The sequence below is a fragment of the Scophthalmus maximus genome, chromosome 5, assembly GCF_022379125.1.
Source record: "Scophthalmus maximus strain ysfricsl-2021 chromosome 5, ASM2237912v1, whole genome shotgun sequence".
Lineage (NCBI taxonomy): Eukaryota > Metazoa > Chordata > Actinopteri > Pleuronectiformes > Scophthalmidae > Scophthalmus > Scophthalmus maximus.
This window is the reverse complement of record NC_061519.1, coordinates 7,394,260-7,411,780: the sequence shown is the minus strand read 5'-3', so window position 1 is coordinate 7,411,780 and position 17,521 is coordinate 7,394,260. Positions and strand designations below refer to the sequence as shown.

The window sequence follows — 17,521 nt, the reverse complement described above, 5'->3', positions numbered from 1 at the left end:
CGGTTTTGGTTGAAAGTGTCCCCCTCCCACTGCTTTGGACTCCATGGTTCCCTTGGCTGACCTGTTTAGAAGCTGCCGTGGAAGTGTCATGTCGCCCCTCCCATGGGCCGGACCTGACATCTACTTTGATAGCTAACAAAAAATGACTTGGGATGCGATTAAACCAATGGCTCCTTTTTAACCACAATGAATTGTCAATTGATGGTGGAACAGTGTTGTGATAGCAGACTTTGAAGTGGAGGAGGCTGTGATTCACTTCTTTACCATACATGGGACGAGCACTGATGAGCAGTGGTGGACAGTATACCCTGAAAGAGTAACAGTTTCTGCAGAACTTCAAAAGTTTTTTGGTAGAAACGGAACATTTTGGAAACTTTTATTAGGAGCATTCAGCTATAATTCAATTTCTCCACATTGATAATTTGGAGGTAAATCTGACATGAGATTTATCTTGCACTGCAAACGTAAGTGCAGTCATTTCTTTGTGCAAGTTAAACCTCAATCTACAGCATTATAAATTAAACTAAACTAAGAGGAAAGAGGAAGAGGAAATACATTAATGGCATTCATCAGTACTCGTCACACCAGCTGTCAGTGGATTCATTTTGCTTTATTTTCTGAGGCTCAGATATCAGGTTCCAAATGAATTTGATGATGATGATGATAATGATGTTGGATTAACCAGTTTCTGTTTGAAAGCTTTCAGTGTTTCAGGTTTAAAGCGGCGGATGCAGGATTTTTTTTTAAATCACTTTAACATTAGGTTTTTGACATGTTCACCAATTTCCAGGGTGGATCAGGAATTTAAGTGGACTATTGGGACTTGGCAGAGGTGTGTGCTCTACAGGGTGCCTTCCTAGTTGATCTTGCTTCCAGTGCCAATGCTCACTGCTAACTAAGTCATTACAACAAACCAAAAGGTAAAGATGTGGAGGTTGGGGTGAAGACACACACTTCCATTACTTTAAGAAGAAAACAATTAGTATGGTTTATTTATTCATGTGTTGTTTTTTCCTAAAAAGAAAGACAGATATAATAAATCTTCTGCCAGGGAGTCCTATATGAAGAAAAACGAGTACAGATTACACCACAAGAACATTAAGCAGAAAACAGACACAAAATATACGTGGGCTATGTGGGGCTTAAAATGGCAGAAAATTGCACATTATGAAAGCATTGACATTGTTTTATTACAACTGATATTAAGATATTTTTAAACTTATCAAGAGAGGTTGTCATTATCAGATTATCAACTGCAAGTTGTAGCCTCATATCACGATGGAGAAACAATTTTCTTAACATGTAAGTTTAAAATGATTTTGAAACAGGAAGACAAAGCCAACAAGGACAACAATCAAATATACCTGCACCACCATCTTGAATCTATGTTACGTCCAGTACAGTTATATTTTAGTATATACATAGCTGCATTCAAGGGCCATTAGCAGAGCTTTGGACTAGTTTTGTTTCCATTTTGAGTTTATTTTGTGCATATCCTTAGAATTAAGAAAGTGCTTGCACAAGGTAAATGTTCAGTGTTCATCATCCTGTGGTCACTATACTTTACTAGACACTTACTATAGACCATTCTCATGCATTTAATTTGTGCATATATACATATATCTTGTTTCAGATAGAGACTGAGAGTCGGGGCTTCTCTGTAACAGCCCCACTAAGACATCTGCTTTATTAACATCAGAACTGTTACATTAAGCCAAGTACAGTTCATTCACTTCAATTAGCCAATAATCAATTACCCAAAATCTGTAACAAACAAGCACTACCCTGATTGGTGAACTCCACTGTTAACTGCTGCTACTGTTTGTGCAGACTGGTGGGTAACACAAGAGGAATGCCACCAATGCTCTTTAAAATCATTTCCTCTTTCAGTTACAGCTCACAGAAACACAATGAGGGGCAGGGAAGAGGGCAAAACCTAGACCTGTCTTTATTTTGCCAGATTTAGGAAAGGAAAAACTCAAAGTGAACAATCCCTAACTTCTTTAATGGGAGTCAACCTCTGTGGAACTCCATTAGAAAAAAGGACATGCCTATAATCAATTAGTTGTTCTCTCTTCATGTGTCTGTCAATTAGCCTTGCCAGTGATTGGGGATATGACTGCTTTATTAGCTGAGCCCACTGCCCTTCTCTCCTTGCTACACTACTAAGAATTAGTAACCTAATAACAACATTTCAGTTGACATTTATTAGACAGATGCCCCATGTTCCAAATGTTAGCACAACATGAGAAAGTCCCAATAAAAGAGGCACTTAGTGAAAAAAGGCAGCCTTCTATAGGCATGCAGTGCTCATAGCGCTGTCAACTAGATTCATCATATTTGACATGGTCATGTTATCCTAGGCAGTGTCTCAGTGCCTTTACACCAAGTAGATATCAAGCAGACTTTTGTGGATTGCTTTATAACAATATCCCCATGTTGTACACATTTAACATTTTATACACAGTGATACAGAATATTGAATTGGAATGAAAATGAGTAAACAGGAAGTCTGAGTTACAAATAGAATTTCATTGGTTTAGGATGTCACTGAAGTTATCATTCTCCAAAGCATATAGGTTATCATTGTTGAATGTATGTTGTTACCTCCACGAAATAAGGTTATGTTTTCACAACTATCCGTTTGTTTGTTTGTTTGTTTGTTTGTTTGCCATCAGGATAACGCATTTTGCTTCAGGATTGGTGGAAGAATAGGACATGTACCAAGAAAGAAACATTTCAATTTTGGTGTAGATCCGGACAAAGGGGCAGATCCAGGAATTTTGTTTCCCTTTCTTTAACTTAGTTTTTTTTTTTTTTTTTTTTAGTTTTCACCAATTTCACAGGGAATTATTGATGATCTTGATGGAAAAAATCTTTTATATTTAGGGGACTATATATTCTTTTGGTATTCTAAGATGTTGAATGAACTTTCTCAAACACCAGTGGTGATCATTTAATATCCAGTGCAGTTTTTCATGACTTATATCCACTTTAATTTTCCATGATTTAGCCCCAGTTCTGTGCCAATGCAGGAAGTAGTGAACCTTTTATGTATCAGCGCAGATATTAATGGGTGTGTGCAGTCCCAGCACCATTATTGAAATGTGCATCATACACATAGTGGATTTGAAATAAATCTGCTCTCCACAAGACATATTCTTCATCTTTAGCAGCATAAATGCTATCACAGTGAGAACAATAGTGGTTTACCTTTCCTCAGAAAGTTTAATCTCTTTGACGTCTGTTTTATTATTCGTGAAATTAAAAGGAAATGAATAGAAACCAGTGACATGCACTAATCGAACTTACAGCATCTCTGCTCTGCATCTTAAAAAGAGCAAGTAGTGTAAAAAAGAAAGGGTTTTTGTTTACACTTTGGCAAAAAAAACTGCTTTGATGACAAATTTTAAAAGATTGTAACAATCGTAATATACTGGGTTTTATGAAAGGTTTTTGTGTGTCCCTCTGGCTGCTCTCACACTTCAGTAGGTCTCCATGGATACTGACTATAGGTATATTTTACAGTCTATTGGAGCAGCTCAGGAGGGTTTCCCACTTCACGTCTGCCTTCCTTTTCACAGCAGTACTCAACAACAACACATATAGTGTGGGCACCAAGACTCGCTGTAAAAGTAATTGGTTTCATTGGAAAGTGGATAAAAAGGAGTGGCTGGTTGTGGAGGGCTTCCTGCAGAGTTTGACCCATCTTGGGTTAATCACAGTCCATCTGAGCCTGGAAACTTTCCCAGTCAGCACTGGCCACCAGCCACTGGAAGCTCTGACTTACAGCACAGTCAGCTGGGCTTCAGCTGCATGGAGAAAAAGAGAGAAGTATCAGATGTATACGCCTCTTGTTACACAGGCACCAGTGCCATCACATGTGGGAAGTTTATTTTTCTATTTCCATTCAGTCAGACTTTTCACCTTTTCAATCCTTACCCACCATTTCAGAGGAATGCTGAAAAAAAGCTCAGTTATATGTTCATTCACTGTACAGTTGCATTTGCAGTGACTCTAAAATTGTTGTTATTAATCCTGTTATCATTCTTTATTAGATTTAGTTAGCCGTGGAGGACAAATTCAGTTAAAAGATCTGATCAGAATCACACTGTTAGCAGTTGATATGAATTTGGATCATAAGGATTATTACATTGGGAAACCTCTCAGCTCAACAGCTTCAGGAATCCAAGTGTCTGTGTTCCTGTATGACACAGTGTGTTTTACATTATGGTCCACATTGTTCCTACATTCACTTGCATTGTTGTTATACAGTTACTTATTCCCAATTAACAGACTGTAAAGGATGTTGTTTTTCAAAACTGGCTGGGCACTCCGCATGTGTGAATTGAAGTACCTCAGGTAGGGCGTATCAAAGTTATTGTTTGATACGCTGAGATTTGAGCACATTTCTCCTGTAAAACACTAAACCTCCGTTTGCTTTCAGTGGGCAGACCTAACTGAAATGAAAGAATGACTCATTCATTCAGTTATTCAGTCGCATAAATCATTACGACATCTTTTGACATGGGTCAAGTTTAGATTTTGGTCCGATATACGACCATCACTCTCACTGTCTTAATGACTGTACAGATTATTGTAAATGCAAAACAAATAACAAACCCGTCAATATTAGTAACGCATTTCAGACCGCTCATTATGGAAACTTTTCTTTTGACTGCTGAAAGGAACTGTGTCTCACACACACAGCGCGGCGTATCTATTCAAGTATTTGGACCTGTTTCTTCAACTTAGTCGACTGCAGCAACCAAGTAAGACAGCTTCATTGCGGGCTTTCAAAATTTGACAAAAAGAAAAGGTAAGCTGACATTTCTTCAACATGAACTCCGCATTTTCTGCATGTGGCTTTTGTTTTTGATTGATTTGACGTCCGCATAATGCTGACTTTCTTCATCCCATCGGCTGACTGAAACGGCCTTTTTGTGCCACTTGACTCCCGCTCACACACACAGCTGCATTTGTCTTGCAAATCCATCCCCGCTGCGCCGCCTTCAGACGAGGAAAAGAGAGCAGTCGGACGTCAGTGAAGTTCAAGCCAGCGAACAAGCGGAGAGGCTGTTCCATAGCAGCCGCTTTTGTCGATATCAAAACAGGGAGCTGGTGAAAAATGATGCATGCTTTTACACCTTTGAATCCTGGCAACTGACAGAGCGGGGGTGGGGGAAACTAAAAAAAAAAAAAAAAAAAAAAAAAAACAACACCAAAAAAAAAGAAAGAAGAAACATTCCCTTCCCTGGAGGGTGAAGTCAGTGTTTGATTCGAACAATAGAGCCCCGGTATAAACGGGTTGAGTGTCCTCTAGCGCACGACGGGGATCAGCAGCGCAGAGTGTAGGAGATGGATGGTGACGCACACGTACAAACGGCCGTGACTGAAATTAGCATATTAGTAATTTATCACTTCAAGAATCAAGAAATAAAAAAGACAACGAAAAAAATTGGTTCAGCCCGTGCGGGTTGCACTGAGGTATTCTGCGGCACTTGTACATGTGAATGTGTGGACATGAATCACCGGCAAAATCCTTGCCTGAAAATAGTTACCTATTTATTTATTAATCTATTTTTTAACTTCTCGTCCTCGGCCTTCAAATCCTTAAAATCCGCCCTGACATCAGCCCAGCCTGCTTCATTTCCATATCTTTTCAAAAGAGCTTCCTCGTGAATAGACTGTAATATTTCATGATGGGGCACGCAAAAGCTGTGCACAATGCCTCTCATATCCACCCTGCTTTCAACCACAACAAAGATCATAGCAAGACGTCTTTGTGGCTAATTCAGTGAAAGGCGCATCTCCCGTCCTCCGTCTCGGAGGTCAGGCTGACGTGTTGCGTCCAGGGGGGGGGGGGGGGGTTACAGACCAGAGGCAGCCAGCTGGCTCCGTCACACACACAGACACACACACACACACACACACACAGACACACACACACACACAGACACACACAAACACATTTGACCGGTATGACCATTTGGTTATTTCTGAGGCTAATGGTGAGGTTGGATATAACAGTGATGTGAATTTCATGGGGAGAAAGTTACTCAAAAAAAACATGTTTCTAGGCAGACCAAGACAACGCTTCTATTTCCATAACAGAATTATTTTTGAAAATTAGAAACAAAAAACTAAAACACACCGAGTTTTCCCAGATTAGTCACAGAGGCCGTTTGCTCGTCGCGTCTGATATTTCATAATCATCGACTGTGGGACTGTGGGACTGCAAATTTATCTTGATGGATCATTATGAATCTGTCAGGAGATGCATGATATCAGGCCGCACTAATGGAATGTTGGCTGAACCTCTGGCCCTCCTTCTGGCTGGACATAAGCCACGTCTTAAAGCCATGCATTAGACAAATAAATGGTCCTGTGTGTTGACACGGCCCATCGCATGTCTCTATAGGGATCTCTGGGGGAGTGAGCTGCAGCCAAGTGCGCATACATTAGACCTGTGCGCTCCAGACGCGCAATTACGCAATGTAGGCGAAACTGGAAACCGGCATTCAGCTTTTACGCATGAATGCACTGCATCCGAAATCCAAATTAATTGCTAGAATGTTATTTTAAAAGGAAGTTGCTCGGTAGAATGTTAATTTTGACTTACTTTTGGGTGTTCTATTTCACCAAAATTCACTTTTAATTTGTACACTACAGACATATGAGCTTGACAACACAATTTATCCGGAGGAGAAATTTCGGAGTAACCTTTTATTTTATTCTTGCAGTCCCGATCAGACAAGGTCCAAGAGAGTTCAAATTTAGTCCAGTCACCTCCGCCACAGTCTGTCCATGCGCTGCCATGCATATACGTGCGCAAAACAGCCTTACCAAAGTCAATGCATAAATATAAATAGTGAAATTATACAGTAATTTCCCTTAACAGCACCACCATACACGGCGTTAAGAAAATATAATCATCTTCTGATTATTTGTCCACCAGTGCTTCTGTTTTAGCCACCCAGATTGTCTCAATGGGATAAGCTGTTCGTGCGTCCCGGAGCCATTGCCGGCGCAAAAGTTGGAGCTTTTGAGAAGTTAAATATCCCGGAAAGAACACAAGTTAGTATCTCAAGGGCTTCACGAGGACAAAAGACCAGCGCCTTGGCACCATATGCTTAATGGCTACAGCCGTCCAGTCTTTATTAAAGGTAAAGCGTGGCCCTTTAAAAGTTGGAAAGGCTCCATTATTTGAGTTAGATGGAGCACTTGCGCACAAAACCAGAAGCGCGCAACGCCATTGAGTCGCCCCTTTCTTTCTTTTAGGAGTCTGGAGCCGCACCGTCATCGCCGGTTTCACTCCAACATAAGCTTTTCATCACCCGGCTTTGTTCTCGGTGAAAGTAATGCTGAGAATCAAAGAGATGACAATATTTTCCATCAGCTTGAAGACTCTGGACAAGAGCCCTCGAGCTTTGGCAAAAATCAGGGCCGGTTATTCATCCTGTCACTCCGCACCTGTGGTCCCGCATTCAAAGTATACAAACCTGTCCCTATTAACATTAATTATTCTCAAACAAAACAAAGGCTGAAATAGAGCAGGTTGAAGTCTGTTTATGGCTCCTAAATGTTTTATCCCTCTGAAGATGTGCCCAAAGCTTTTTACTCTCCCTTGCTCGCGCCGAGTGCCCGTCTCTCTTTCAGCCTTGAGTAGCCCTACAGTTTGGATTTTACAATCGTAGCATCTGCTTAATCTTGCGGATGAAAATATGACACAAAACATAGCCTTTTGTTTGTTAAATCCCGATAACGAGTGATCAACACGCAAACAATGGTGCAGGATGTTGAGAGCCGTATGGTTTCGGGGGCGCAGTTTGCTGTCTTGCGGAGAAAGCGCCAGGTGATGGATAGAAAATCACAGTTCCTAGGAGAAGAAAACACCAAATCCACCTCCTTTCTCTCAATGAAAAAAAATAGAAGACATAAATTTAATTGGCTTATCAAGGCGAGGCGAAAAGGCCTCGCTGGTAATTGGCTGGGAGCGCACAAAACAAATGTGGGGACATGTTAAGCCTGGCTAGCCCGCGCTGCTCTTTCAGCCCGGTGTCACATCATTGAAAATGTGTTTTATTATTACAAAATGCCATGCTTTACAGTTGCCATATTGTGTCTCGGACAAAGGCTGATGGAACATTAAATACGTGGAAAACGGTGCCAACCCGTCTCGAAGACACTGCAAGGGCCTCTCTCTTTGCTTGCTTTTAGGCAGCTGCTGTCCAGAGACTCAGGCGCAAGGACATGAAAAGAGACAACGTTTGAGCCAACAGGTGCATCCCCGGACAACATGGTGGAGAGCGATCTGTTCCAGCGGGACAGGGAAGCGCTCATGAGGGCGCTCATAAAAGAGCATACAGGAAAGATGAACGATCATAACTCCCCTCCTTGCCACATATCACCTCCTGCCTCCCGCTCTGCAAACACTACAGACACCAAGTCTCCTTCAGTGCCAGAAAATACGCGCTTAAAGCGTATTTGACAGCATTAGAGGTGATACCAGTTCTTATTGTTTAACTAAAGCTTCACACCTTCACTGATGCACTTGACCTGTTGCGAAGTTTAATACCCTTTTTCTCTTCCCCAGTGGATGCAAATCCATACACAGCCACCGGTGCATAAAAGCGCCATTTGATACATCTATTTTCTATTAAGACATAAAGTGGCCTTGAGCAGTTTGGCTGCAGCGCCGCAAACCAAAAAGGATCAAATGCCTCAGAGTGAGAGAAGGAAAGTGACTGATTCATGTCTTCAATGCTGAGCTGGGACATTCTGGGTTTATAATACATTATAGTAATTACCTTACGGAAATATTAATTAGAAGGTTTCTTAGTGAAGTTAATTTCAAATTTATTTTAAAAGTTAAAGCAACTAAGTCTGATGATTTATGAACAGAACCAATAAAAACCTTTATGGGATATTTTAGAAGCCTCAGAGATCTTCAGGTAACGTTAGAATATTTCGACCTGACTTCAAAATCTGCTGGTGGAGGAAACTAAACTCCGCAACAGCATAATGTAATTAATTAAATTAATTAAAATACTTCATTAGGCGGAACAGTGATATATCAAATACTGAGGTCACTTGTGCTAAATGGAAATTGGATGGATGCCTTAGTAAGTGCCACCTCTGTGAAAGAGACTATTTTTGTATTTGTACTCAGAAGTCTGAGCTTCAATAAAGTGCTACAATAAAAGCATTTTCCATCCTGGCAGTCGCACAAGTGTGGTTATCAAAGCTGTCTGCTGTCTGCCATGTACGGCGAGCTGTAGGTATGAAAGCGCGCCGCCTGACTATATGGTGAATCAGCGGCCTTTGAGCGCTGCGCCGAGCCTTTCTCAACCAAATTACCGCTTGGCGTGGTCCATATTGTCCGGGCCTGCCGAGAGCTAAAGGAAATAAAACCTGTCACACAGTGAAATGGTCGCGTCCTTTTAAGCCTTGCCAAGCCCATAGCCGGAGTGACAAGATAGCCGCGAATATTTCAGCCTGTCCTTTCCGCTTGGCTGCGACCGGACCAAAGGATGTTGAGAGGCGCTCTGCTCGCCGCACTCTAGAAAACCATCAACGACACAAAGGCGTTAAGGTGCAAGAAACTACAATGCTATCGTTGTTTTTTAACCCAGGGCTCTGCTGCTGCGCAATCAAAGAGGAACAGGCCTGCCAAAGAGATGAAGTTGCCAGCATTTACTCCTTAACATTTGACTTTCTAATGTCTGTAATAGGATTACATGCTCTTGACGCACTGGTAACGAGAGGACGGACTCTGAGGACCTGGAGAGTAGGGAGCTGAGGAGGGAGAGAGAGAGAGGGAGGGAGGGAGGGAGGGAGGGGTGGGGGTGAGGGGTAGTGGGACTGGAGCTCCCTGTATTTCCAAATGAGGTCAAAAAGCTGAATAATGTTGCATCCTAAAAGTCCACCCATAAAAAAAGTCAGAACGCAGAAGACTCGTCTAGTACGGTGTATAAATGTCAGATCACCCACCTGTTGGTCGGGAGGTTTTCAGAATCCAATTTTTTTTTTTCTTTTTCTATAATCCTAAGAACTGGGCTTGCAGCCGTGCTATGCACGCCGCCTTGGCCTTGTGTTTGCAGCTCCTGGGCCCGCATGGTTCATATATGCAGCATCAGTGGCGGCGTGGGGAGGAGGGGCGGGGGGGGCGCAGAGGAGGCCGTGGGGACACATGTTGGAGGGATGCCGCTACCACGGGAAAATCTGTCCCGGCAGCACCTGGCAGCACAGAGCAACATTCAACAGCTTCCCACCACACTGCTCTCTGCGTTCTAAACACCTTCAGCTGTTGTGGGCATAGTGTCTTCACATTAGCATCTCATTAGCATATTTATGTCACCGTATTGGGCTATTAGTTGGTGTAAACTGTCAGCGTCCCCTTCTAGAGTTGTTTTAAAGTTTCCCCCTCTGCACAGCGGCTGACAGGGTTGCACCGTGCGGCAGGGCCCATGTCATCATGACGGAGGTGCTGCACAACGCGATGCTCCATCATTCATGCGTGTGCTTACATAGACATTTAGGCTTATTATTTATAGGTCCGACAGAATAAGTGTTTGAGCTGATCCGCCCACGATACGAATAAATAGATGAGTGATATTGGCCGGTGATAAAATCTAATGTGGTGCGTTTAATTTTTAGATAGGAATATCAAAGTCGGTATCATGTTATCTTAAAAAAAAGGAAAACTTTGCTTTCAGATCTTTTTGTCCAGAGCCAATCCCCATAAAAAAAACGTTGTTGTTATGCAGGGTTTTCTATGATCTCCCCGAAATGTCCACTGACAGAAACTTGTCAAAGAATTTCCCTCAGACTATTCAGGTTTTAAGAATTGATAATCAAGCTCATAATTTGAAACCCAGATACAACCGACAATAACATAACCGACCAGATGATCAGATTATAATTATGTTATTAAAATATTTTTGTATACAAAATATATGACAGTTAGTTTTCATCAGCAAGTGCTTTTATTTGCAGATTGTATATAAATATAAATCACCGTACAATATTATAAAAGTATTTTAAATCCATTGCAATTAAGTTAAGACATATATTACCACTTGTGAAAAAAATAAATACATGATTGCCTGATGCCTGAGAAAATGAAATTATCAACATGATAAAAAAATAAAATATTTACAACACTGAATACAATATTGGAAACTGTACAGTGGGCTCACATAGTGTCCACATGTTTTAACAATGCGCCGTGAAGTGCACATACATTAACATAATCCACGTTGGTCTTCACATTTACAGTGTTTTACAAGTCCGAGGGGCTGGGGTGCCTGTCTAGGCTACGAGGCCGAGAGGAGGCTCGTTTTCAATATCCATGAAGCCCGGCTTGTTGTGCAGTTTCCTCGGGTCCTCCGGGGTCCAGACCTTGGCGGTACGGATGATGTTCTGCTCCCGGAGTTGTTTTTCATCCGACCAGGACAGAGAATGACCGGCCAGCGGCGGCAGACCGTAGTCCGGGTCGCTTGGGGATGGAGACCCTGGGGAAGGGAAAGGAGAACAAGAACATTAATACTGTCTCATTTTTCTTTCTTTTTTTTTTTACGTTGTCTTATCTCATCAATTTCACTGTCGTTCTGTTTTCTTTTTCTTTCATTTTTTTCTTTTCAATTTTGCAAGACCATGTCACAATGGATAAGAATAAATGTGAACTACTTCCAAACTCGGGGTCAGAGATGCATACAAAGACGACTGTGCAGCGACAGCTATTTAGTCTCCGTTTTTCTTGGACCTACTTGTTCCTCTGTGGCAGATGATGACCTTCTTGGGCTGCACGTGCATCTCGCTGCTGGAGTTTCTAATTGGCAGATCAGACTGCACGAGCTCGGCGAGGAAGTTGATGTAGCCGATGGCGAGCCGCAGGGTGTCGACCTTGGAGAGTCTCTTCTCGTAGGGCAGGGTGGGGATGTGCGAGCGGAGGCCCTCGAACGCGTCGTTGATGGACTGCATCCTCCGCCGCTCCCGGACGTTGGCCGCCTGCCTCAGCTGCAGCATCTCCCTGTCCGACCGCATCCGCCTCCTGCGCTTCAGCAGAGACCCGCCGCCGCGGTGGCCCGCGTGCGGCGACGTGCCCGGGCTGCTGTCGGCGCCGCCGTACGAGAAGGTGGAGGAGGAGGAGGAGAAGGACAGGTCGCCGATGTCGTAGTCTGCGTCGTGGGGCGCTGCTCTGCCGCCGCCGTCTTTGCCGTAGTAGTCTTGGAAGTGGCTGGCGAGGAAGTCGACGTCGTCGTCCAGAAAGTCATCGGTGTCCAAGTGTCCGTCCCTCGAGGAATGGTCGGTGAAAAAGTCGTCATCGTCGAAATAAGGAGGGGAGGAGAACGAGTCAAGTGCGGAGAAAGGGTCGAGCACACTGTCCATCTTTGTCTGCGCTGCTTCCGCCGTCTGGTCGTCTCCCGCGGCAACAGTGACACGTCGTTTCTCCCGTGCTCGCTGCTCGCGGTCAACGCTCGGTTCAAGTGGAGGCGCCGACACGCGAGGATTCTTTATAGCGACATCCACAGTCGCGTGCCGTTTGCCAGGAGGGCCAACCAATCAGAGCTCGGTCCGCGAGGCGCACCTCGAGTTGATCCCCGAGCACGCCCCGCCCTCCGTCTGGTGCAGGACTCGGCTCGATTGGGATGAGTTCACCAATCAACCCTTTTAACACTCACCTGTTCTTTTTTAAATAGTCCAAGAGAGGGTCCGACTAAAAGCGCCATAATAATAACAATAATAATAATAATGACAAATTGCGCTTGTAGAGCACTTTTCATTGCTAAAAGCGATCTCAAAGTGCCATAAAACAAGCTGATACGGTTTGTTAAAAATACGTGCCGCTCAGGATAATGCACTTCCTGTTTACTCGTGTTTGTGGGATGGAATATGACAGTGTGCAGTGAAACGCACAAGTCACAGGTTTTCGTAAATCTGCGTGTTTTCCATTCCTGATTCGAACACAAAATAAAAATTCAAAAAAAGTCTTATGCGGATTATATGTCTTAATTCAGAATAGTCTTTATAACCTGAGCGGTTTCAGGTCAATTTCTAAAGTTGCATACGTATTTTTCTGACTGAAGCGTCAGGTGCCACTGACGAGACGAGCCTGCCTCAGAGTTTTCCAGACAAATGACACAAGCCAGTGGTCTCCTCCGTGTGACGTGTGCGGGTGCTGTGTGCATTTATAGTCATTGACTCCGAAGAAACCAGCTAGGACTGCTGAAAAACGGTATTACAATGTTGGCTTTTAAAATAATAATCGTAATAACACAAATGCAAGAATATTAATCATAATTATTATTAGTAGTAGTTAAAATTAGCTATAGAAACAATACCATTTGTTATTACCATTATTTATAGTAGTAGAAGTAGAAGTAGTATATGTGTGTTTCTTCTTCTGTTTATTTCTATTCTAGTGAAGTATTGTCCTATTTAAAACTCTTTATAGCATCGGCACGTTGTGCGGCAGGGCAACAAGGTCAATGAAAACAAGAGGCCAAAGGGCATGCAATGATACAATCATAAATGAAATCAAAGTGTTTCGACACGTTTTGTTAAATTGTCTTTTTTCATTCGTTCTTCAACTTACACGTATATGCTATCATTGCACATGTAGAACATCTGGATTAATTTGCATTCAACAACTCGGGCAGTTTGTGATCTTTGCGTGCCGCGGAACGACGATGAGTGTGGATCAATTTCTGTTTGATGGGCATCATGCGCACGGAGCAACCCTGTGCTGCTCTGTGGCAGTATCACCAGTCTTTTATTCCGCCGTAAATGGGCAGCGCTGCTGCCATAAATACATGCACCAGTAGAGTAGTCGATGCACCACTTGTGCCAGCCAGTGCGGTGTTTAATGGAGAGCTGGTTGACAAATAAAAGCACAGTGGTTGGCCTCGGGGCGCGCGCCTCCCTGACACCTCACGCGACAAATTAACGCTCCTCGGTATACCGAGGCGAGGCTGCCCACCGGTCTGGGGTCTGTAAGTACGCATCTATTCAGACCATTCAGTGAATGGCTTCACTTTGTTCTGCCGAGAAAAGAGAGCCTCTGCAGGGCAGGCCGCGTGTGCGCGCACCGCGTGTCTGTGGATATTGGTGGTGAGATGGGGAGCTGCAACGCCGGCCGTGGCCGTGGGAAGAAGGCCACTTGCGTCCTCATGGCCAGTCAATGCGAGATGTCGTGTTGTAAATGGGGCTGTCTACATAATGAAGCTGTAGCAGGGAGCCCGTGTGCGTCGGAGCGCACACACAATACACGCACATCCCGGTACCAACCAGGTGCTGAACACAACACCAAACACTGACAGGGCCCTGCTGCAGCACCATCAGCAAATGCGTTCATCACAGTCATGATAATGCATTCTTCCTCTTTTTAAAACTGTGACAGTATAAGTGGAAAATTACGGGGGTGGTTCAGTCGCCATCCAATCTTCAGCCAGTCTATATGTTTTCCGCACATATGTGAATTTCTTTTAGACTCCACAGAAGCTTTGAGTGAAATCGGCTGTGAGCAAGATCATCACTTTCATCAACTGAAAAATATGTTTTACAGTTTCCCCCAGTCATTATTCATCATTGATCACAATTGTTGCTGATATGAGGAAAGGGGCCCTTTCCAGAGCATTTGTGTCCGTGTGATGACATATTTGTGTTATGCATCATTTTCTTATAGTGTCTGGTCTTATTCGGGAAGCAGACAGAATCTGAGGCTCATGTTAAGGGCAGGGTTTCACTAAGTGCACCAAATATGTTCCGGTTGTGAAAAACAAAACACTGACAGTTTTTGTTTTATTCTAAAGGCAACAGTGTGTGGGTGTGTGTGTACGCGTGTGCGCGCGCGCGCGCGTGTGTGTGTGCGTGTGTGTGTTTAGTAGTGACATGTTAGAAAAGTGTGTGTCCCACCCCTCACTTTGCTGGAAACCAGATGATAATTCGGACCGTGCAGGTTTTTAACGCGCCGTGACCGTGCACTCCACGCCGTCCCATTGATGAACGTGCTGTGCTCCTGAACGGGCCGACCTGCGCGAGCGGAGCAAGTGTTTCGGTTCCCATGCAGCTCCTCGGTCTGCAGCATGCAGCAGGCTGGGCGGTGCACGCCGGGGGTAGTGGTGTCGTCTGTGTAGGGACACACACGGACACACACACGGACACACACACACGCGCGCGCGCGCGCGCGCACAACAACTAACAAGCAAAGCAGCGCACATGGCCACAGACTCCACTAACTCAGTTCTTGCTCGTACATGAAATTCATAAATTAAATTTAAACAGTCGTAAATAATCAAGTTGATGATAAGAATTTCCTAATTATGACACGTTTGACTTAATAATTAGGAGATACAACATATTCCCTGCTTACACTTACAATTTACTTCTACCAAGAACCGTTAAAAATAACACGAATAAATGAAAACACGGGGATGGAAGGGGGCTTTACTTTAGCAGGTTATCAAGTGTTAAAAATGTCATAATCATTTCCTAATGATGACCTCAATTTTCCGTATAGTACGTATTTGGTACTGTAGTAAATAAAAATTTCCTTGAAATGAAACTTCAATTTAAATATTATTTATTACTATATATATATTAGTGCATTATAATAATAATAATTATTATTATTATTAACATCATCATAATCATGATTATTATTATTGTTATTGTTGTTGTTATTATTATTATTTCGATATATAAAGTCCTGCATATGTTGAATTGTTTGTCTATGCAAACACATATCCGTCTAAATACTATTTGTTACATACATATTTGTTTTCAGAAAATGATTATGGAGGCCATACAACAAATGTGTAAAATACATCCTTAGCGCTCCTGATTCACAAGGAGAAGAAATACTCTGAAATCCAAAACTACACAGTCACTCGCCAACACCACATGTATTACTTGTAAACGTGGTAAAGATTTATATTTTCCTCAATAAGCAACTCGCCCATAAAGAAGTGAAAATGGAAATCCTGAAAGTGAACTATAGCGCAGACAAAATGTGTGGAGCTAATCCTCCCCCGAGAGTGATTCAGTGGTAATCCCTGTAATCTCTGGCTACAGGGGATTATCCATCTGGATGACTAAAACAAATTAAAGGGATTTACTTAACAGTAATTTAACAATCTGATTAGATGCTTCTTCAGCCATCATCGTAACCTTTGCTTGTTGGCCACTTGAAGGTTGCTGCATTTTGAAGAGGCATTGTGATTTATTATTTTTTTATCATCATGGTCATTTTTGATTTTTTTTTGCAAATGTGGAGTCCAGGGGCTTTCAACTGAAGGGGTGGACAGGTGACAATGTTATGACGATATTTCACCATTTATCTATCTCAAGTAAAATACATTTTTTGGACATTTGACAAGTAAAAAGATGATATGCCTCTGTTTCTTTATTTGTTTTTTCGGTAATGTTAACAAGGTGGTTGCTGTCACTCAAAACACAGAGTTCATGTCCTCTGTAACAAATGTTTTAAAATGTTTTATTCTGCCATTACACATTACGTTCCACAGTTTTTTTTTGTAATGGCTGATTCGAACATTTAGACTAAGTATCCAATTTAATTGAATTAAAATGCAGGTATTCTCGATATGATATGCATAGCATTACAATGTACAGAAGGTTTGATTAAACAGTGACATTAATACATGGAAAAACGTTTTTTTTTGTGGCTGGTTTAAAGTTTCTCATCTCAGTCATCTCTAAATTGTGACAACAGCTCTGTCTGTTATTTGTTATATTTAGTTCAGGCTGCACTGGTCGTTAGGTTAGTTCTTGGTCTATCACTGCATTCCAGGTGTCAGTAAAGATGGATCAGACATCCTACTCGTTGTTTGTTGACCGCAAGCGTCAGTCTTTCACTGGTCCCATGCGGACTTTAAATCCACAAGGATCCTCATCAAGTGTGAAAAGTAAATGTTGTTGGGTCGCAGATACAACCGCATTTAACTCCGACAATCATTCCATTATGAAAAAGAAAGAGGGTTGAAAAAACTCTGCAGTTTTGCAGAATGCTCTTATGTGTTGACTTGTCTGGTGGTAGATTTGATTGTGTTTGGGCAAATGTCTCTACTCGGAGCACAAGCTGGTGTGCATACACAAGCACGGACATACACAACCATTCCAGACAATCGCAGAGCAGACATTTGCTATATCGTTAACAAGCACAGAACAAATAAAAGCACAGCACCTCATTAGAGGCCTACACATTGTGAATGAAAGCACAGCACCTGGTGACACAACCACTTCATTTTTCAGACCGTGCGCAAGTTATCACACATGAAAAGGAGCAAGGTCATTGGACAAACAAATGAGCAGCTACCAACAAAGCTTTCTTTCTTTCTAAATTTTCTGAAGAAAATGACTGCCCTCCCGCTCCGATTGAATATATGATTGTATGATTTGAACATGGTATTTGTAGAGGTGAGTTTGTTTTTGGTCATGATCAACCGGACCAGCCGGACACGGCAGTCCAAACTATGCATGTGCTCTGTGCCGAGGGAAC

At 42.7% G+C, this 17,521-nt stretch overlaps 1 protein-coding gene and 1 long non-coding RNA gene across 2 annotated transcripts; both read right to left on the bottom strand.

The window, feature by feature from the left end:
• Positions 1-2,742: 2,742 nt before the first annotated feature.
• Positions 2,743-10,088, bottom strand: LOC118311678. The gene is made up of 2 exons (XR_004794047.2): positions 9,994-10,088; positions 2,743-3,812 (listed from the first exon to the last, which is right to left on the bottom strand). It is a non-coding gene; the product is annotated as an uncharacterized LOC118311678 (long non-coding RNA).
• Positions 10,089-10,982: 894 nt separating this feature from the next.
• ptf1a (pancreas associated transcription factor 1a) lies at positions 10,983-12,480 on the bottom strand. The gene is made up of 2 exons (XM_035634446.2): positions 11,772-12,480; positions 10,983-11,516 (listed from the first exon to the last, which is right to left on the bottom strand). The coding sequence occupies exons 1-2, from the start codon at positions 12,391-12,393 to the stop codon at positions 11,314-11,316; spliced, it is 825 nt and encodes a 274-aa protein (XP_035490339.2). The 5' UTR covers positions 12,394-12,480; the 3' UTR covers positions 10,983-11,313.
• Positions 12,481-17,521: the final 5,041 nt, after the last annotated feature.